The 22187-nt window shown below is 40.5% G+C and overlaps 1 protein-coding gene across 2 annotated transcripts in view; it reads left to right on the top strand.

The window, feature by feature from the left end:
• Positions 1 to 22187, top strand: part of GABBR2 (gamma-aminobutyric acid type B receptor subunit 2) — a 477515-nt gene that overhangs the window by 182619 nt on the left and 272709 nt on the right. For both annotated transcript variants that reach the window (XM_086469193.1, XM_086469192.1), the window contains exon 3: positions 2608 to 2778. In XM_086469193.1, the coding sequence (XP_086325319.1) occupies positions 2608 to 2778 (171 nt within the window). The remainder of the gene's footprint in view (positions 1 to 2607; positions 2779 to 22187) is intronic.

The raw sequence follows: 22187 nt of genomic DNA, 5'->3' as shown, positions 1-22187 counted from the left end.
TCATTGCATGTCGCCAAACTCTCAAATGGACAATTTTGTGAAAAGTTTAATATTTTCCATGACTTTGTGAGGAAGAAGAAGAAAAAAAAAATGATATAACACTTTCAGCTTATTCATCCATCTCTCGTGAGTGTCTTATTAAAATGGCAAAGTGATGCAGAATGAGACCAACCAGGATATATATGATGCTTGAAAGAAAGGACTCGTTACATAGCCTACATTCTGATAATTGTTCGAGCATGAACTTTTCCCATTTTGCATTTTAATAAAACCTTTCTTCAAAAAGAAAATGAGAAATATTCTTTTGTAATTCAGGTGTCATTAGCATTACACATAAACCTGGATTCATCTCATCTCCTTTTACATGGCTGAGAAATCTAAGTTATGGGTCTTCTTCCTCTTTCTTTAATCACTGAAGAGAGGTAAAGTTTTTGCTTCATTGTTTCTCAAGGAAATTTGGGCAATTAGGGTACTAATTTTGGCACTCTGCTTAAGTCACTCAAATGTCCAATGATGGATTTGAATTGCCTTGCTTATATCACGGATCTTTATTCTAAAGCCAGCTCACAGCTATAGAAATGGTCCTCATTCCTAAGGCTTTTTGTACTTCTGATCAGAAAAATTTACTGTTCAGTCTGTGAACCTGAGTTAGGTGAACCTTGCTGATGTTGCTTGTCACTACTGTTACTTCAGCGTTTCTCTTTACTTCTTTTTCTTTATGATCAATCAAATTACATTTGATCCAAAACCATAATAACTTGAAAAGCAAGTCCTTTGCAGTCACCAGTCTGCAAGCAGCCAGGCTGCTGACAGGCATTCCTCTTCATGCTGGATTTCTAAGGTCAATTTTTCTCTCTCAATCAGAGATATAGGTCCTTATTTCCACTGTCATTGTGCAGTGGGTGCATGATGTTCAGTGTTCAAGGGTAGACAGAAAAGCTGGCTGGGTCTACCTGGCAGACCATTCTTTTTCCCCCGAAAGCAGCTCTTCGTAAACTCATTGCTGATTACTAAATGTTACGGAGTTCTAGGTGAGGTAACCAATTTGATTTTGGAAAATCGAGACAACAGTATCACAGCACCTCATAGTGTACTTTTTTTTCATAAAAATCTAATAAAAAAACAGTTGCTATATTAAAAATGGCTTACCTTAGAATTATATGGCAGTAAAAGGTCTTAAAAAATATTCCCTAGCTGCTTACTGGCGAAGAGAAAGTATTTTCTCTTTGTGAATGGTATAGTGTAAACTGTCCGGTTATGCACACTTTGAGTTATTTGGATTTCAAGGGGTTTAATTAGGAAAACAAACTATATTCAGGTGGTTATAACAATGCAATATGTTCTTTGTGACTCTAAAATCAGAATAAGTGCTGTCTCTGCCAAGCTAAATCTAGATTTTTATAAATGTGAAGAAAAGATTAAATCTGTTATTTCTGATTAAACTTGTGTATTCTGAATTTCAGAAAAGTGTATCTAGCCCAAATATACCAAGTGCTCGATTGAAGAAAATGTAAACTTAATACTATGGTTCGATGTAATTATATAGGCTTGAATTCACCTACATTTTCTGACTCTTTATAGAGTTTGAAAGACTTAACATAACTGTATTAGGGAGCTTATTTTTTCGGCAGTCAAACCAATTTGCATTAAATTAGTACTTGAAAAAGACCTCAATTGCTATGCATGGCTGGAAAAAAAAGCTTGAAAAATACATTCCCAGCAACCTAAAAAAAAGACTGGAGGGAATGACCACGGGTATATTTGGAATAGGAATATTTTCAAAAAGTGAATATGTAGGCATTCCTTTCATAACGCTGCCTGAAGATCATTCACAAAAATATGTTGCCTTTAACTTGGGCAAAAGAATTCAGTGTAGTGTTCTGTTTGGTTTTGGTTTGGTGTTTGGTTTTTTGGTTGTTTGTTTTTTGGGTTTTTTTTTGTGTGTGTCTGTTGTAAGGTTTCCTCTTTTCTTTCATTATAAGGATTCTTGAACCATGTAAAAATTCTGGTGTTTTCAGATGTGTAGAATTAGCCACTGCATTTCCCTTTGATATCACAGATCTCGGGGGGTTGCTTCAGTGGAGTAAACTGGGAGCCAGCTAAACTTCTGAGCTGCAGCCTTGGCTGCCATAATTATTTTCTGTTTTATTACCTGAAGAGAGAAAGAAGTGCTACTAAAGGTTCACCCTCTAATTTAAAAATATACAAGAGTTTGAGAATATCTCATTGGAGTTATTCTCAACTGTTATGAAGAGAATGTAGAAGGAAGTTGATGGGGAATTCATCACAGAGTTTTACTCCCTTTAGAGCTTCTTGCTCTGTGCAGTAAGATGAATGATCTCAAACTGAGGATTTTACACCACTAACGTTGAAGGTTCTCTAGTTAAATTTTTTAGCAGGTGGTTTATAGAGCTAAGGTATTTAAAAAATCCCTTTAATAGTAAATGAGTAAATGGTGCTGGTAGGACTTCCAAGCTGTATGAGGGTGAAAATTCTCCACATGACCACAACGTGTGGGTTGTGTCTTCTTGCACTGAGAAGTTTTTCTTCTGGCTGCTAGGTGACTTATGGTGACTTTCATTTTTTTTGTTGTTTGATTTTTTTCAGCTTTCATTTGCAGCAACAACCCCAGAACTGGCTGATAAGAAAAAATATCCTTATTTCTTCCGGACAGTGCCATCTGATAATGCAGTGAATCCAGCAATTTTGAAGTTACTCAAATATTATCAGTGGAAGAGAGTAGGAACTTTAACCCAGGATGTACAAAGGTTCTCTGAGGTAAGATTTGCATAATTTCCAGTACACAGAGAGCTGCTAATATCAGACTTCCAAGGAGCTAGTTCCTCCATTAATAGCAATTAAGTAAAAAGAAACACATCCACTGTTTCAGTCTTGTTTGGCTTTGTCTTACTAGGTCACATTTGCTGTACTGAATAAACTTAATTCCCTTCTGGGGTTTATTTGACTGTCTATAGTAAAAACTACCCGTGCTTTCCCTTGTCTGTTTTTTACACCCAAGTTCATTGCACCCAAGTGCAAAAAAAAAACCAACCTTATTTGTTTTTTTGTAGCAAAGGTTCCTTTATACTCTTTGACTTGCCAAAGTGTATGGTTTTGAAGGAGACTTGTATCCTGACATTGGTTCACTTAAAAGAGAGAATAAATCTAATTTCATCCTGTTCCTTTTGTGCTCCAATTTATTATAAGCATTGTTCTGAACAGTCTGAACACTGAGGGACAAAAAGCCTGTGGCTGAAAATTTTGGGGGAGCTTACTGAGACAGAAATTACTGAAGCCCCTAGAACTAATAAGATCACATGCTGTGCACCCTCCAAATCTGAGTTTCACCCTGAGCAACATTTTGGTCATAGAAATTGGAATAAAGTATGGGTCAAGTGCATTAAGAACAGTTTTAACAGTAGAGTAGTTAGAAGAAAACATCCTATACGTAATTAATCAGAGCAAGACAAGGGAAAGAGAGGCAAAACTAATAGAGGCATGCCAGTTTCATGGCTGTGTGGGTTTTTTTTTTCCCTTCCTCAGCATTCATTAGCAAAAAAGGCTGACTGTTCTGAAGACTAGCATAATTAAAACTAGTGAAGAGGGGTAAGAACAGGTTAGAGTCTGCTTAGATGAGTCAGATGTTTTCAAATTGTCTGGCACAGTTAATTCACTATGGAGTACTTAAGAAATCTTAGAGTCTTCCCTTATGAGCTTTGAGAATTAAAGGATAAAAACTAAGTGAATTGTAGGGGGAGGGAAGAAACATTTGTGTCTATCTTTCTAAAAAACACATAAAGACCCAGGGAATTATAGACCAGTCAGGCTAAATTTAATTCCTGGAAAGACACTTGAGCAGATAATCTGTTTGGAATCACCCAGAAGATAAAAAGATGCTAAACAATGGCCAAAAAGGGTTTGTCAAGAATAAATCATGTAAAGCAATCTAATTTCCCTCTATGACAGGATAACAGGTCTCGAGGAGATGGGGTAGGTGATAAGTGTGATGTTTTATGACTTATAAAAACGTTAAAGATGTTCCTAAAGAAAAATAGGGAAGCTTATCTTGAGGAAGGTACTGTAAGAGCCATCTCTAACCAATGTTTCTGCCACCAAGGTTAATTGATATCAGATCAGTTGAATATTTGTTTTAAAAACAAATGCTGAAGCAAAAAGTCATCAAAAATCATGGTATGCTTTATCCTTCTCTGGCTTGGAATTATGATTTCAAAGAGCAGCTATCAGTGGTTCACTGTCACACAAGAAGGATGAGATTCTGTCAAGTGGTTTTCTCTAGAAAGAGATAAGGTTTTCTCTAGACAGTGGGATAGAGAAAATGTTTATTAAATCTGCAGTTGATACCTGCTTGGGAAAAGCTGCGTTCACTTTGCAGAGGATAGGATTAGGTTTCAGAATGATCTTGACAGTTTCAGAATGATCCTGACAAGTAGAGAAAGGTTTTAATATAAATAATATGTAAGTGAAAAAATGCAAAATGACTATCTAGGCAGCAGATCTCCAGAGAAAGATATGGGAAGCATTACAATGAACCACAAACTGGTACTCCTTGGCCTACTGTAAAAAGTAGAAAGGAAGCAAACAGCTCTCATTTTACCACCCCTGATGTAACACAATATTGACACTCAAGATACACAGAATAAACTTTAGTGCTCGTTAGATGCAAGTTGGAACATCATTTCTGGTATCGTCTTCAAGAAGGAATTAGATCAGAGACGTCTATGAAGAAGTTCAGTAATCTAGAAACATGTTTTATGGGAAAGATTAGAAGTGGAAAACAGGGAATAGACTGGGTAGGTTGTTGAACCTTCGTTGTGAAGGGTTCGTTAAGATAAGACTAAACGAACGCAACGTAGGGATTCTTGGTCTTCTGTTGGGACAGAGGGATGGACTTCATGTCTGTAAGAGGGTCACTTAAGAAATGTTAGAACTGCAGCTTTCAAGGGTTTGCTAGAGTACTGCGCCTGAGTTTAAAGTCTTTTCATTCCTCTTGAAAAGTAAGCAACAACCTTCTGTGTCACACTGCAAACTCAATTTAGTGTGATTCATTAAAGCTTTCAGGTAATGTGAGATCCAGTTACAACTTCCTTGAATTCAGGTGATTTTTATAGAGCATGTTGAGTCCTGAGTCTTTGAAATTATTAGAGCTCCATCCTTCCTTTTTCAGCTCTGTGCAGTTTCTCCCTTTGCTGTGCAGATAGTGAAAGTACAGGAAAAACTGGAGGAAATAATTAATTGGCTGCCGAGAGCAGTGAGCAGTGGGAGCCACCAGCAACAGAGGGGGAGAACACGTGATGGTGGGGCAGAGCCCAGCCCCACTGCAAGGGAGAAGGGCAGGCCCAGAGGTCGAGGCCAGGCTCAGCCAAGGGTACAGACTATCAAGCAAGTTGAGTCCATGGCAATGAGGCAGGTCCAAGGCCAAGATGGGTAGTCAGTCTGCAGGTCAGGGTCAGGTCCAGTGATTGTTGGGCAGGTCCATGGCAGAGACTGAAGACACAAGACTAAAGGTGTGGGTGGAAGTCCCAGAGGAGACACCATTAAGTCCTATTAGGGACCTTCAGGTGCTGGTATAAGTCCACTGAAACCATAATTTTCGCTCTAAAGGAACATCAGACATAACTATCCTAACATTTTTTGAAAGTGATAACATTGTTGAATAGCATCTAAAACTTATGTCTGTTGGAAAATGCCACTGAGTTTAGGATGTGATTCTTTTCCATGTTGGAAATGCATTACGAGCCACTAGACCAGAAGTAACTGAATGTCATCTATGTTTATTCTCATATAAAATAAAATAAGTAGAAATAAATTAACATGGTCTTCAGAGAAGCCTGCGTAGTAACTCAGGTGGTTCTACTCTTAGCAGCAAGACAGAGCAATTCTCTCTCTCATTTTTCCGTCTCCCAGAAATACTGTATCAGTTGATGATCTTAGAGGTCTTTTCCAACCTGATGATTCTATGATTCTATAATTCTAGTTTGACATATCTCTTTTTTATTTTTTTTAATCTAGAAAGATTTGCATATCTTTCTTAATTTCCTCCAGTTGTCCTTCCACCTAAACACATGTGGGGATAGATATTGCCTTCTCGTTCATGTAATATTGAGAGGACTTCATACCCGTACAGTTTAGTCAGCAGGAATTCTAATTGCATCTCTTCAGCTGCTATCTAACTCCTGGTGTTTTTTTGGCTGAATCACTGCCTCCTGTCTCTTTGCAATTTATACTATGATCTTATATCCTCATAATTAAAGTTCACCTAACTTCTCCACAAGTTAGCTGCCCCTGAAAGTCATAGCGCTGGTTTTTTGGTTTACCTTGCCTTCTGATGAGTCTGTTGTCTCAGTTGCTTAGATTATCAGTCTCACCCCAATTTACCTCTGGAGGCCAAAATTACAGAGGATCTCTTGCTATTATTTCAGCCATTTCCCTTGGGAACTCCCTGCAGAGACCTTGCATTGTCACCCATTTCCTTTTACTTGGTGGAAAAAGTCTTTCTTATAAACAAATGTTACATCTTCCTTATTCTCCAAGTCATACGGAGAGACAAAAGGTAGGTAGAGAGAATGGAGAAGTCTATGCCAACATTCTTTCAGTTCTTAAAGCACATAGACAATATGTATATACTGATACTGCTACCATGGCTTGAGGCTCCCTTTCTTGGAGTTGCTTGGATCACAAGGATTAAGACTTTTCAAGTGACCTGAATTCTATGGTTGCCAACAGCACAGCTCACTGTTAGTATCCTTTGTGAGTTATTCAGGTCTGTCTGTACAACAAGAAATGTCTCTTCCATTGGATTAATGTTTAAATTGTGTAAGTCATCTTGGCATAAGGGTAACATACAAACTTCATCAGTTCCGTTACTTAAATAGGACAAGTTCATACCTACTGTGCTTCTGTGTCCTACATTTTGTGGATTGCTACCCTGTTCACATCCTCTGAGAGAAGATTCTGTTTCAAAAGTTAATAATTCTGTAGCAAAGGTTTATAAATGAGGTTACAAAATATTTTCAGGATTTTCAGCTTTAAGTGTTTGCTATGGTATATAATCGTAGGATAATTTAGGTTGGAAGAGACCTCAGGAGGTTGTCTGGTCCAGCTTGCTGCTCAAAACAAGGCTAGCTTTAATGTTTATCATCCCTGACGAATTATAGCTGTTGCACACACAGTTCTCAGAAAGATCCTGGCCATGTCCTGTTTCCAGTTTCAGCTGATTGGAGATTATGCAGCAGTTGGTGCCTCCAATTTTGCTGCTGTCTAGCACTACCTGTTTGGGATTGTGTTTTGAATTAGGCAAACCAAGCAATATTCCTGTGGGCTGTGTTTCATGACTTTCGTGGGAAGTCATGAGAATGAAGTCATGAGAATGAAGTCAGACTTAACTATCAATAACTCAAAACTGTTGGGAGCCACGAGTGCTGTAGAAGATGTAAAGGATTCAGAAATATGACTGTGAAACAGAAAAATGTGTAATCATAAACTGATTTTCAGGTAATGCTGTATTTGCTAATGGGTGATTCTGGTTTTCCTTACTTTGATATTTCAGTGTTCTTTCCTGCATATTGTTCATTTTATTTATACACATTTTTTTGTTCATAGCATGTTTCAAACTGCACTGGTATCATAAGGATTCTGACTTCCTTGTTTTATGATAGGACACTTCCCCTAGACTGGCTTCAGTTGTTTCTTTTTGCTCCTTTGTCATGTTAAAATCCAGTGAAACTGCATTTTAACTTTACATTTGGTGGCATATTGATGATATTTCTAGATTTTAAAAAAAATATATATTTCCCTCCCACTGAGTATCTTGTCTGGGATTATTTTTTTAAAAAGTTAAATTCTGATCGTCTCAAGTGACTCTTTGTTTTTCTCTGCTTCTTAATAGTCATCTCTTTATGTGATTTCTCTACTTCTTCCTGGAAATATTGAGAACTCCTAATGTAATTTTATCAGTGTAGGTGGCATTTCAAAAAGACAGAAGAAATTAGAAGTGTGCAGTAAGCTAATGAAATAGATTAACAATATGAAAAATAAAAGATTAAAATATTCTCTCTTGTGACTCTGTCACAATCTTCACTGAGTTTAATAATTTAAAAATACCTTGACAAAAAATAAAGAGAAACAGCGGATTTTTAAGTGGACAAAATAGCATTTTTTCTGGCTGACATGACTAACACTCTTAGGATTTCTTAAAGTTGTGCTGCATTTTGTACACCAACATCTGCTTCAAAAATCAGCAGGTTATCAGGGTCCATTTTGCCTAAGGTGGAAGCATTTAGCAACTATAAATTCCAATTCTCATCCCAGAAAATGTAATACTGGAAAAAAAGAAAATCATTCCAATGAAAAGCAGCTAGTAAACAAGCCTTCTCAACATAGTATATGTCTATTCCTGGAGAGAAAGCAGGGTAGGGGTCTTACTAATCTAGAAGTTTGTTTATTGTAGCCTTGCTCTCTTGCTGTGGATTCTACAAACAGGATCTGAATTAGTGGTCGGTTCTGATAAGAATCCATTGGATAAGCAGATGCAATGAGAAAGTTACTGAGGGACTGAGAGGGATTAGGCAGGGAACAGAAATTAGGTATCTGGTGGCCTTTCATATTTCAGCTAGAAAACAAGCTTCAGATGGCCAGTTTTTGATGGCTGTAGGTATATATTTTGCAGACTTCAAGGTGTGATTACACTCTTTGGCTTCTCAGGCTTGGCTTCTGAGGAAAGACAGAAGAGCAGAGATTTCTACTTTCCATCACAGTTGCCAAGAAGTTTTAGGGCAGCAAGAAAAATATTGCTTTCTCTTCAAGAATGGGCTCCAAAGCATCGAATTTACCAGATAACAGCAATGTTTAAGCTGGAAGCTCTGAGTAGTACTCAGTGGTTTCATCCTAGAAGGAGCCCTGTACCTCCAACTTTGAGAGCAGAAAGGTAGAAACAAGAGGAAGAAGAGAAGAGTTGTGAGACACAGAAGGCAGTAAAAGAAAAAAATATAGGAAAAGGCATGGAGAGAACAGAATGAGAGCAGGAAAACTGAGATGATATAAATGTAATTGTTTAACTGTGGAATTTTTTCAGACTCTCTCTTCCTAGTATTTCTTATTTTTTCAAGGTGCCATGTCTTTTGCCTGTATTCTATCTGTCTTTTTTTTTTGTTTTCTTTGTCATTCCATTCTTTCCACAAAACCTTTCAGATACCCTTTACTGATTCATATTTTTGTCTCTAAAGGAAATCAGAAGATCTCTGTCTGCCATGTCTTTCCTTTCCTGGTTCCACTCAGGAATTTCTCTCATCTCCATGTGCTCACCTGCTTTTGGGGAAGGAACTATCTTCTCCTAACTAGTTGCTATAGTCAGGACAAAATAAACAGATAACTTCTGCCCGGTATTCATTAATATTTACAAAGCTAACTGGAAATAAAGCAAGTTGTTAGGCCTTCTTTGAAATACTAATATGAATTTTTTGAGACGAAAGTCATAGAATCATAGATTGATTTGGGTTGGAAGGGACCTTAAAGATAGTCTAGTTCCATTGTTACTAGACAGTTATTGACATAGTCTGTTCTTCCTGTGTTTGGAGGATTCCTGAGATGCCTTGATGTGACCTTAAATTCTTTAACCAGTTGTTGAAATATATCAGAGGTTGTTTTTTTTTTTTAATTTTTCTTTCACTGGTTTAAAAGAACAACCAAGGCAAATTTTCACCAAGCTTGGATATATGCCTTGAAACTGTGAACTACTGGTGTAAAAATGCCAGCAAAACAAATGTTTATGTAATCCGTTTATTTAATTAATCTTCATACATTATGAAGAAATGAGGTTTTGTTTATTTGCTTGGTTTTTTCCTGATCTCAGAAAGCCCCAATCTTCTTTTACCAAAATAGTTCCAGTGAGTTTGTCCTACTTGTGATTTCTAAGTTTTCCTGCGAAGCAGAAGTACAGGCATAGCTGTGTCCGAGATCTTCCTTCATATTGCCCTGTTCCCAGTTCTTGCCTGATTTCTGCAGCAAAATCTTAGGAAGAACTTACTTCAAGTTCTCTTGAGTCTGCAAAGAAAAATGAATTCCCCTGTTCTGTCTTATAATTATGTTTTCCTATAATTCAAGTTGATACATTAAGATCTCACAGAAAGGCAGTCTCTGAAAATTACTTCTACTAATATCACAGGATACTATTCATATAAATAGGAAACTGTATCTTTGTGCTGTTTAAGTGGGAAGAATCACTGCAGTAATTTAAAATGGAAGAGACCGAGACATTTCCTTCAGTAAGATATTTCAGAACCTGAAAGGAAGGTATTTAGGCATATAAAATATAGGTGGTCACTTGCTGGAATTTTCTGAAGGGCATGCATATAAGTTTCTTTTTGGCCTGTTGTGCAAACATTCATTCTAGGAAACTTTTATTTTCTTATGGCAGTAGTATTTTATCCAATATTTTTCACCTTTTCTTCTGTTTTCTAATACGTTTCTTATTTTTTTTTTAATCTTCCAAAAACAAAATAAGAGGTCAGAACATCATCTGGCAGAGAATTAGAGCTGTGCAGTGGTATTATATGGTTGTGTCATCTTGCACTGAAGATTCACACTCCACTATCATCCTAATAGGCCCCAGGGTTCTTATGAACTGAGTAAGTCCTTTTCAAACTTCAGGTGACTTGAACAAAACCAAATCAAGCTTAAAAAAATTTTAGAGAACAGCTTACCATTCCTTCATGTTTAAACCTTATATTGTGCCTGTGTTGTAGGTTGGTATTTGCCACACAAGATAAAGGAGTGGGGAATAATCAGTACCTTCTATACCTCTAATACCTCGTGGCTGAGAAACTCCATATAGTTCAAGCATTTTCTAATGGATGTAATATGAAAATTGTCACTTTACCTGAAACCAAGACTAATCCAGACTCTAAGAAAAAAATTCCCATTTAGATTGTATTGAAAAAATGTTCCAAGACAATGCTTGTTGTAGCAGATGTCAGTGTTGCACATTGAAATTTTATTGCTTATTACCACAGCATTGTCCTAGCTCTGGTTTGTGTTTTTCTATGCTTTGGTGCTTGTTTTTAGTAAAATGATAATACAAGGATGAAATATGATTCAAAACTGATTTAACTTGCCAGCGTTCCCACCACACAATTGTTTTGATTTGGTATCTAATTATCTTTCATTCATCAGGTAAATGCAGGATATTTTCAAATTCAAATCGATGGTGCAGTGATAAAATTTGAAAGTGGGCACAGTTGTGCACATGATGTAGATGAGTAGTAGGAAAAGGTGACATTGTCCAAATCAGAGGAGAATAAGCTCACTTCACTGAAAAATCCATTTCTGAAAAAAATTGTCAAAATTCAGGGTCTTGGTTGCTAAAAGATTAAAATAAAATCCCGGAGAAGTCATGGAATGTCTTTTAGAATGAGGAACCTTCCCAGAAGAGTATGCAAATTTAACAGAATCTGTTCCCTGTGAAATATAATCTGCAAGCACTAGAGTCAAGAAGAGAAAGCAGCTGCTAAACTGCTTGAAGGTAGCATGTGCAGGACTGGGGCCATTTCTAAGTTTGATTTCACCTATATGTCTGGCTCCTATCACTTTCATTATGAATGATTAAAGCTAGGATTAGCGCAGGGTGTGAGAGTAATTTTGAAGTGTTCTTGTATGTTTTGTTCAGTCTGTTCATGGATACATTTACTTACTGCGATTTAAACAAACAAACAAACACCCAAAACCAGTCTTTTCCCAAGAACTGTGATTATTTCTCTATTATTGTAATTGCCAACCCAAATTTATACCATCTTTTCCCTGTCTTCATTCTTGCTTTTAGATGGGTTTGTGTTGATTCTGCAGGCTGCAGAACCTCTTGTGCCCTGTGAGAATACTGGAACCTTTGCAGGGTGAGAGATACCTTTTTCCTAAGAAAATGATTTAAGAAAAACCATCACAGTCATCCCTCTTGGACTTCAAATCTAGAAATGTAGGAGAACATATGTAGTGTCACACAGTCACAATTCTGCCTTCTTTTCATGTTATTAATTTTCTCTACAGAAAATGAAGAAAGGTTCCAAAATGAGGATTAACACTACTTTTCTACGATTTTTTCACATATTCTCAGTCACCTCCTAGAACTATATCTGCTCTGTCATTAATACTGTGCTGCTCGCCCTCTGATTATCTGTGCTGCAGGATTGCATGGAGGATCTTGAGTGAACCGGTGATGTAGACCAGTGCAGCATATGGCTCAGGCAGGCAGTCTCCCAGAGAAATAAGAACGTAACATCTGGCCAGTCTTTGTTCATTTGTCTGGAGCAGGCAGATTGATCTGCATATAGTTTGTCTTCCAGAGTTTCATGTTTTATTTACTCCACTTTAACTGCAGGCTACTGATGAAAGGGGCAGTCCTCTCCCCCTCCCCATCTCAATTTCTGCCTTCTCTGTTGCACCTCATCTTGGCAGTCGTTCCCCTGTGTCCTGAATCAGCTCATCAGTCCAAAGCTACTCTTCCATTGCAGGGTGCCTCAGGCTCCATGGTTATAATTTTCCCTGCAGCTCTCATGTCCTTTGGAAAAGCACGAACTTAACTTTCATGGAGACTTATTGGGCACCACTCAAAGTGCAGAGTGAAGATTTGGTGGGAGCATGAAAGCCAGTGTGAAAACTTTCTTTTTTTGGTTTCGAGAAGTCTGTTCACCTCCAAGAGGGAGTGGGGCATGTAGCAGATCCAGACATTTCTTCTGCTAGGAAAGAATTTCTGTGGCGAATTTTCTTTGTTCTTTGCAAAAATGGTGACAATATGATGGAAACGAAACAGGGAGAAGTTGTCAAAGTTACAGTGAGGCTTCTGGAGGACTTGAACACTACTGAAGTACTAGATTTATCATGGTTCTTCTCAGTCCTAGTAAATATTTAGAGGCCATGAGGTTATGGGAAGGTCATAAGATTATGATATAGGAAATGGGGAGAAAGCAGAGAGATAGAATCTTGGCCTAGGTTTGCCCCATTTCATAGGAAAAGGTCTGTGCACATTCAGCTGCAGAGTAGGGTATCATTTCTAGGCAAGAAGCGTCCTACATCATTGAACAAAATGTCTTTTATCTGAGTGAGAAGATGTCCACGAGATGCAACCTGGTAAATTTAATTACATTCCTCATTACCACCCTTTTTCTTAAGCATTTTTATTTTCCACTGGCATATTTTGAGCTTGTTTTCTCCCAGAGACTGGCACTAGGCTAATGGTGTACATGAAAATTATTTTCTGAACAAATTCGTAGCTTGGAAAATTGTTCCAAATTGTGGCTGACAAAAATCAACTTTGTTGCAGGTCAGTAGAATAGTTTGAGCTACTGACCTGTATCAAAACTTTTAGAAATGCAGGACATATTGACCAGACATTTCCTTTTTCCAAATCTTGTGCCTCAGGTCTTGCACCAAAAAAACTTCAAATGACATCACAAGCCTAATTCCAAGTCCCAGAAAAATGTTATTTTCCAAGGCAGTTTAGACATACCAATGGATTATAGGAGCGTTCTGAAACCTAAACTATTACTCTAAAGCAGAAGGCATGACTTTAAATCTGAGTTAGCTCTATCTGAAGATGTCAGATATCTGTTTGAGGTAACTATATGGAGGACATCAATAATGTTTGTAGTGTTTTAGGGGTTCACAGAATTCCAGAATGCTTGAGGTTGAAAGGGACCTCTGGAGGTCATCTGGTCCAAACTGCCTGCTCAGGCAGGGACACATAGAGCCAGTTGCCCACAACCCAGAGAGCCGCCTAGAATCTCCACAGATAGAGGCTGCCAGTGCTTGGTGGCCCTCACAGGTAAAAAGTATTTCCTGATGTTCAGATGGAACTTCCTTCTTTACCCTGAGGATGGCAGAGCACTGGAACAGGCTGCCAGGGAGGTTGTGGGGTCTCTTTCCCTGGGGATATTCAAAACCTACCTGGACGTGATCCTGTGTGACCTGCTGTAGGTGACCCTGCTTTGGCAAGGGTTTGGACTGGGTGATCTCCAGGGGTCCCTTCCAACCCCACCATTCCTGTGTTTTAATTTGTGCCCATTGCTTCTGGTCCTATCACTGGACACCACTGAAAGAGTCTGGCTCCATCCTCTTTGCCCCTCCCTTCAGGTGTGTACATATATTGAAGAGATCCCCTCTCCGCCCCCCCTGAGCCTTTCCTTCTCCAGATTGAACAATCCCAGCTCTCTCAGCCTTTCCTCACATGTGAGATGCTCCGGTGCCTTCATCACTTTCATGGCCCTTCGCTGGACTCTCTCCAGTGTGTCCACGTCTCTTGTATTGAGGAGCCCTGAACTGGCCCTGGCACTCCATTGGGCTCATCAGCGCCGAGTAGAGCAGGAGGATCACCTCCTTCAATCTGCTGCGGCGACACTCCTCCTCATGCAGCCCAGATACAATTGGCCACCTTTGCCACAAGGACACGTTGCTGGCTTGTGTTCAGCTTGGTGTCTGCCAGGTCCTTTTCTGCCAAGTTTCTTTCCAGCTGGTCAGCCCCCAGCTTATATTGGTGCATGGTGTTGTTCCTCCTCAGCTCAGGACTTTGCGCTTTTGCTGAACTGCATGAGATCCCTGTCAGCTCATTTCTCCAGCCTGTCGAGGTCCCTCTGGATGGTAGCACGACCCTTTGGTGTAAGAGCCACTTCTCCCAGTTTTGTGTCCTCAGCAAACTAGCTGAGGGTACACTCTGCCCTATCCTCCAGATTGTTAATGAAGATGTTGATCGGAACTAGCCTCCAGCTGGACTTTGTGCTACTGATCACCACCCTCTGGGCTTGGCCATTCAGCCAGTTTTCAATCCACCCCACTGTCCATTTGTTCAGCCCTTACTCTATTAGCTTCTCTCTAAGAATCTTATGGGAAAATGTTAAAAGCCTTGCTGAAGTCTAGGTAGACAATATGCTCTATCACCTTCCCAGGGACTGATGTGACACTGAGTGGCCCGTAATTCCCTGACATTTCCTGTCCTTCAGTCTTCAGGCACTTCTCCCAGTCACTATGATTATTCGAAGATTATTGACCCACTACAGTATCGTCCGTATTGGTGTGTTCAGTAATTGTTACCCATAAGCTCTCAGTTAGCTCATCATCCATCCCTAGGAAGAGCTACATGAACCGCAGCTGTTCTCCCTCATAAAGGGCAACTCCACCTCCTCATCTTCCCAGCCTCCTTCCTAAAGAGCCTGTATCCCTCCGTGGTAGCACTGCAGTTACGTGATCCAGCACACCTCATCTGTGAGCCCCAAAAAGTCATAGCCCCGCAACTGCACACCGATATCTAAGTCACCATGTTTATTCTCCATGCTGCATGCATTAGTGTTACAGACACTTCAGAGAGACACACCCACATGCTGGTTTCCCAAAAAGCATTTGAGATATTTCTTCATAATGGTGCCCTGTAGGCACATCTTTGCTTACGTGTAGATGCTAGAGGTGACCCTGCTCATGCCTTGCTTTGTTTATTTTGTGATCCATTTTGGTCACATCACTTCAGGCCCTTTGCTCATCAACTCTCCCTGTCCATCACTCTCTCACAGGGCTGCTGGTAGCTCTCTTCTCTGTCATTCCTAGTTTAAAGTGCCTAGTTTAAAGTACCAGGTCAGCCATTCTACTGGCAAGGATTCCTTTGCTCCATTTAGTGAGGAGTATCCCATCTCTCCCAAGGAAACATTGATCTGCAAACAGGGTGCCATAGTTGTAGAAACCAAAACTCTGTTGCCAAGACCAGCTCCACAACCAGTTGTGGACATGCATTATCAGCCTCTTCCTCCTCACAGCCATTCCCCTCACTGGCAGGAGGAAGGAGAAAACCACCTAGGCCCACGTGACCCTGACTGTTGCCCCCCAGAGCTCTGAAGTCACTTTTGATACTCTCCAGGCAGCATCATTGGTGCCCACATGGAAGGACAGCAGGGAATAATAGTCAGAGGGTCAGACAAGCTTTGGCAGTCTCTCCACAACATCCTGAATCCTGGTCTCCAGCAGCAGCAAACCTCTCTAGATGATAGGTCAGGTCGACAATTGGACGCCTCTGCTCTCCACAGCAAGGAGCCACCCATTACTATTTCTTGTCTCTTCTTTCTGGTGGTCTTGCATGGTTTAAGGTCAGTTGACCCAGCTACTTTGTTTGAAAGCACATCTGACTCCTCTTCAACTTTGAGGGTGGTGAATCTCTTTCATAGTTGTAAGCCTTTAGGAGGAGCAGGAGCCTTCCTCTTGGTGCCAGAGGTCACCGACTTGGAATGGGCACTGACTGCATCTCCACTGCATCTTGGGGTCCAGGGCTGTTCAAACTGTAGTGTCTCCAAGAGGAGACACTGTCTCTGATCTTCTCTGATCTTGTGCAGCCTGATGATTTTCTCCTGTAACTCTTCTACTTGGTGACACAGCCCTTTGAAGACAGCACTACTCTGGCGGGACAGAGGTCCATCTCTCCTGGCATCAGAGAGAGGCTCCAGGCATTCTGTGGAGGCTCAAACGTGGAGGGCTGCATCCACCATCCAAAGCACCGTCTGGGTTGAAGCCTCTACTTTTGCAGGGTCAGCTGCTCCAAAACCTGCTGGGAAACTACTCTGTGGCGTGTCACTGCCACACCTGAGAATCTTTATGCTGGTTTGAAAACTGTTGTGTGTCTCCATCTTTCACCTCCCCTTTCTTCTTTGCACAAGCTGCTGTTGGCTGCCTGTGGGAGCTATGCTGTGGGCCTGGCTCTTCTCTAGGCTTCTCCTGAGCACCAGCTGAAAGGGTTCTCAACGCTCTGTAGTTAGAAGGCAGCTGCAACGTAAGCTCCAGGCACTTTGGGTCAAGGGCGTCTGATTGTGCTCATTAGAAGTTGCTAGAGCTTCCTTGGGCCCGCACCCTCATGGCTGCCCTTATCTCATCCTTGCCTGACAGCAGCAGGCACCCTCAGGTTTCTCAGAGGGTTCCAGGGAGTCCCCTGATGATTCTGGACCTTGTCCCCAGAGAATCCCAAAGCAAAGCCCAGAAACTGCTGCACAGGCTGCTGTGTCCGCATGGGACACAGGTGTAGCAAAGTCCTGAAGGAAAGAATAAACAGGGAGGCAGAGGGCAGGAAAGATAAATCACAACATAGTTTTATCAAAGGAAGATTATGTCAGAGATGGTGAGATAATTGATTTCTTAGAACTACTAGAGTGGATTTTAATGCTTAGCTGTTGGTTGGCACAGTGCGCTGCAGGAGCTGGGTGGAACAGAGATGGTAGGTCAGGTGCAGGGAGTTCTAAGGGAGTTCAGGAGCACAGCCAGAGGGAAGACTGCAGCAAATTGTATTACAAGGATGCTTCTCAGGATAGAGAAGTTGACAGTGACTTTTTTTTTTTTTTTAAATGAATAGCCCTGGGGCCAATTGTTTTCAGTGTATTAATTCATTACTTTGGGGAGAACAATGTATAAAGTTATGAAAGTTGTAGATGACACAGAGAACAAAGAAATTCCCATAACAAGAAGAAACAGGTTGTCATAAAGGATGTTTTGTATGATCTTGTTAACAGGAATCAGAAAATGAAGTGCAAAACTCCACATGTGGTGGGCTTTACGTGTGGTAAGCTTCCTAGAATTTCAAGGATTTTAATTTAACAGGTCCCAGGTGTTGCAGGACCCTAAAACATTGGTGATGCTTTCAAATTCTCTCCCTTTTAAACTCTCTTCCTTTGGAACATTATGGCTGTAGCCTTTAATATTTTATTACAGATTTAAGTTTTGGTTCTGGAAAGTGTTTTACAGCCTACAGCATATGAAGAGCCTTTGCATGTGTGGTTTTTTTAAATCTATGTATCAGCTCTTTGGTTGTCCCAGGCAGTCCCTTTCAGTGATGGGTTCTTGTGGATTTTAGACACACTCCATTCTTAACAAGAATCTCCTTTCGCTGTTCTTTCCTTGATCTAATCAAACAGAATTTTAACCATGCGTTTCTGCAAGTGATGATTTTCAATTTGTTTAATCAGTGTTCCAACACTTTGTGGAGAACTTGTTTAATAAAGGTATATTTTTTCCTTTTGTTAGAAAATATAGAATTAATCAAATTCTGACGATTATTGCAAATGTTATGATAATAGTCATACTGTTATGATATTGAAGATACACTTGAACATGTTATAAGTTGATTACGAACAGTTTTTGCCAAATGCCTCTTTTTAGTCCAGATCAGACAAGCTTCTTGGACATTGTATTAGTATATGCAGGAGTGCTTCCAGCACACACATTTCAAAACTTTGGCTCCAGTCAATACAGTTAAAGAGAATTTGAGACAACCCTTTCTGTAAAGGTCTAAAGCTAAATCACATACACATTAAATACAAGTTAAATTCACTAAAAATGTCACTGCAGTGGCTGTCTCGGCTTCGTCTCCAGAGCTCTTTGCTTCTGTACATGCAGGATTCACATCCCTGAATCATTTTCTGGACCACAGCATGCTACTGTCTGCACTTCAAAGACTGAATGGAGGTCAGTCCTTTCTCTCAGAAAGCTACTTCTGCAGCTGATGATATTTTTGACTTAGCTTCTCTTTCAAGCATGCACCAAGGCAGTGGAAATTCTCTTTTCTGTTCCTTTCTGTTTGAATCCTCTGAAAGGAATTCAAACTCACATCAGCCCACCGCCAGGACAGAGCCCTCCTCAGCAGAACAGCAGACATCTGCATCCTTTTCTGGCAGTAACTCCAAGTACTTTCGCTCCTGTAATAAATGGGAGCACAGCCCATTCCAGAAGGGTACGGTGTAGGTGCAAAACAAGGAATGTGTCCAAATACTCTTAAACAGATGCATAACAAGAAATGCTTGTATTTGCTCTGCACTTGTCTGAGGGAGGAAGGTGGGTGGTGAATTCCTGTGCTTCATTCTGCAAATTACACATGTACTAAAGGGAGGAGGATTACAGAACAGAATTAGATAATGTTGTAGAGAACGTTTCACTTACAAAACTTTTTTTTAAGGTTCAGCCTGTGTATGCATATTGAGCTGGCAGTTGTTTGGATGATGAGAAATGAGCAGATATTGGTCCTCTGCAGAGACTGTTCTAGTCGTCCCTTAGATAGGCATAGTTAGTAACATGGTGTGAGCAGGAATGTCTTACTGCACCTTTGTTTGCAGCGTAGAGGCATAGTGGGGACTTGTTCTGATACATTTGGCATCCCCCATCTAAACAGGGGTTGCTAAGACAAACTGAAACTGCACCATGAGAGAACAGAAGATATATGGTATTATCAGGTCCTAACGGGCTAGCCAAAGCTTCCTTAATAACAGTTTGTGATCAAGTGCAACTTGCCAGACAGAACAAACAGGTATTGAGGACTGGGGGAAGCAGTTAAGCCATCTCATTTGCATACCCTAGGATGCAGTCACCTTTCCTAATAAGTAAGAAAATGAGAGTATGTAGAAAAATGCATTGCTCAAAGTGTATGTGTGGGAAACAGGAGGCTATGGCTTTGCAGTTATCAGGGGTGGTGCTTTGCATGGTGATTGCTGAAACCGTGGCTTCCTATAGAAGCAAGAATACATCCATCAAACCAACCTCCTATTCGATATAGAACCATACTCCCCCCAAGTTCTCTTGCCTTCAAGCACAGGACACAACAAAATGCTAGTTTGCAGTCACTAAGGAGGAAGCAGGAATATTTTCCCCAGACCTTACTTGGCCCACTTTCCCCCCTTGCTTTGTACTGAACTCCTCTGAATCTTGTCTTGCCTCCAGCTTGAGAACTTCCCTTCTGTGACTCTTCTGCCTGTTGAGGTCACATGTAATAGAGGTATGGTCTACTGTATCCTTCATCTGCCTGAAGTGATTCTGTATATGGGATACTAGTTTTAAACAGAATGGGATTGCAGAATCCAGCTGCAGCAACTTTATCAATGAAAAGTGTATCCTTTCATTCCCTCCAAGTCATTTTCATCATTGCCCAGCTTCATCAAGAAGTTGTTTGAATGTCTTTTCAAGACATCTTCTCTCTCTAAGACTGCAAAACAATTTATATTAGTGTTAAAATCGCTAGTTGGAAGGTATAAGGGAGGAAAATCTCTTTCAAAATGCCTAGAACAAATGATCTAAACCTGCATTTTTACTATAGGGTTTTGTATCCAGTCCTGACAATCACAGTAATAATTCATAAGAGTTCAGAGACCCTTAGGCCAGCACCAATCCAAATTGCCATGCTCATGCAGTGTGTTACTTATGAAGTTCCCAGCTCTGATATATTTCTTTGGCTAGACTGAAAAATTATACTCCTTGCGGTACCGGCGATTGTAGGGCTGTCTGCATCACATTGAAATGGTATGCCCTGGAGAAGGAGAGGAGGGAAATATATGAATTATCTTTTGATTATGATACACTGCAGTGTAGCCTTCAGCTCTTATTTTGCTTTCTAGTTGTTTTCCTCACTTTAGCTTTATTTGTTTAATTTCAGCTTGTATGATGTTCTGATGTACTAGCAAACTAATTTGCCTACAGCCTAGTAAAAAAGTCTCATGTTTTGCCTCTGTCAGGTCTAATGATTGCAAAAGTGTTTGCTCTTGCACTGGTGGAACAGACAAGTGCTCTGTGTTACCCTTGTCAGCCTTCTGCGATCGGTCCTGAGGTCTGCCCTCAGACCAGCTTTGCTTCACTTGTCCAGCTTGCTGAAATGAAAAACCATGTTATTTGCCGTGAAGGTTTCTGTGATGGATTCTGTCACCCGTAGTTTCATGGATACTTTTGTTTATATGAATATTAGAGACTTTAGAACGAATGCTTGTCAAAGGCAAAAAGCGACAACTTGTCAACACCCTTTCACCTGGAAACTAGTTGTTTTCAGCTTTTCTCTTCTCTTGGAATTACTTTTCCTTTGTGCGGCTCTGCAAATGCAAAACTAAAGAAACTCCCCCACCTTGGCTGCCTTGTGTAGCCTAAACTTTGTGTCCTTAAAATGTTTTACATAATTTGTTTGTTTAGTTTTTTCCTATATAAAATACTTGCCATCAGTTTCTTAAATTTAGCGCAAGGCTTTGTTTCTCAGACCGATTCCTGTATATGGTTGACCAACACCCTTAGGTGAATTTTTAACTACAAAACTAGTAAAGATTGATTCTGAATAGCCTTGGTAAAACAGGCTTTTTCCCATCATTCTTATAAAGAACACTAGATTCAAACTTGGTCCCTTTAAATGTTCAGTGTACCAAAGGTTTGTGGCCCATGTAAAGCTTCAGCTTTGATGGTGAGCTAAGAAGATGCCAGCATAACTGACTCCTCAAGGCCGGAATGCACCCTTTGCTCACAGGAATTGCTCGGTGTTTGGGATTAATTTCATGTTGTTTTAACTACCTGAACAGTGGTGTCTAGCCTAAGCTAATAATTCAAGTTACCTTTATAGGCTCTGGGCACCTCTCACCCCCAGTTGAGGTGTCTCGGTAGAAAACAATTGATGATACTGTCCAGATTCCTGCTGCTTTCTCTTGGCTGACTCAAAGTAGGAAGCACAGGGGAGGGAAATTATGACCCACAGTTGAGTGAGATAATGTTAGGCAGGGATCTAAAGGACAGGGTGCAGAGTGATGGGAACAAGAGAGACTTCAGCAACAGTGAGGCAGGGTGAAGGGACACCTGCCTCGAAGATACACAAATGTACGCAGCATGGGAAGCGAGCAGGAGGAGCTTGAGCGGCACGTGCAGTCACCAAACTCCATCAGTGGAATAGCCGAGAGACAGTGGGAGAATTCACATGCTGGTCTACTGCGGTGGGTGGGTGCAAGCTCAACAGGAAACGCAGGCGAGGAATGAGGAGGACTGGGCTGCCCTCCGTTGTGAAGGAGCAGCCTGGACACCTCGCTGTCTTCTAGGGGAGGGATGACAGCCTGGCTGAGAGTTTGGCAGGATCAGAGGAGAGGCCAGTAGGGGTGATGCTGTGGTGCAAGTTTGTCACCACCCAGTCAGGTTAAGAAGTGGACAAAGCCATCTCTAAGCAACTCCAGGAAAACATTTTCCACAAATATAGTGTTATTCCTTGCAGAAAGAGCAATATTTAATTCTTCTGATTTCTTTCCAACTAAGTGATGAGGAGTACAGGGAGAAACGACCATAAAGCTGCTAGTGAAGCATGCTGGCTCCAAGCACTCAGAACCTGTGGGATCCATGTTGTAACACGCTTAGGAGTAAGGGGGAAAGAGAAACATCCC

This window comes from Leptosomus discolor, chromosome 8 (genome assembly GCF_034619465.1).
Source record: "Leptosomus discolor isolate bLepDis1 chromosome 8, bLepDis1.hap2, whole genome shotgun sequence".
In the NCBI taxonomy this organism is placed as follows: domain Eukaryota; kingdom Metazoa; phylum Chordata; class Aves; order Leptosomiformes; family Leptosomidae; genus Leptosomus; species Leptosomus discolor.
Note: the sequence above shows the minus strand (reverse complement) of the source record. Positions and strands in the feature narration are given on the sequence as shown.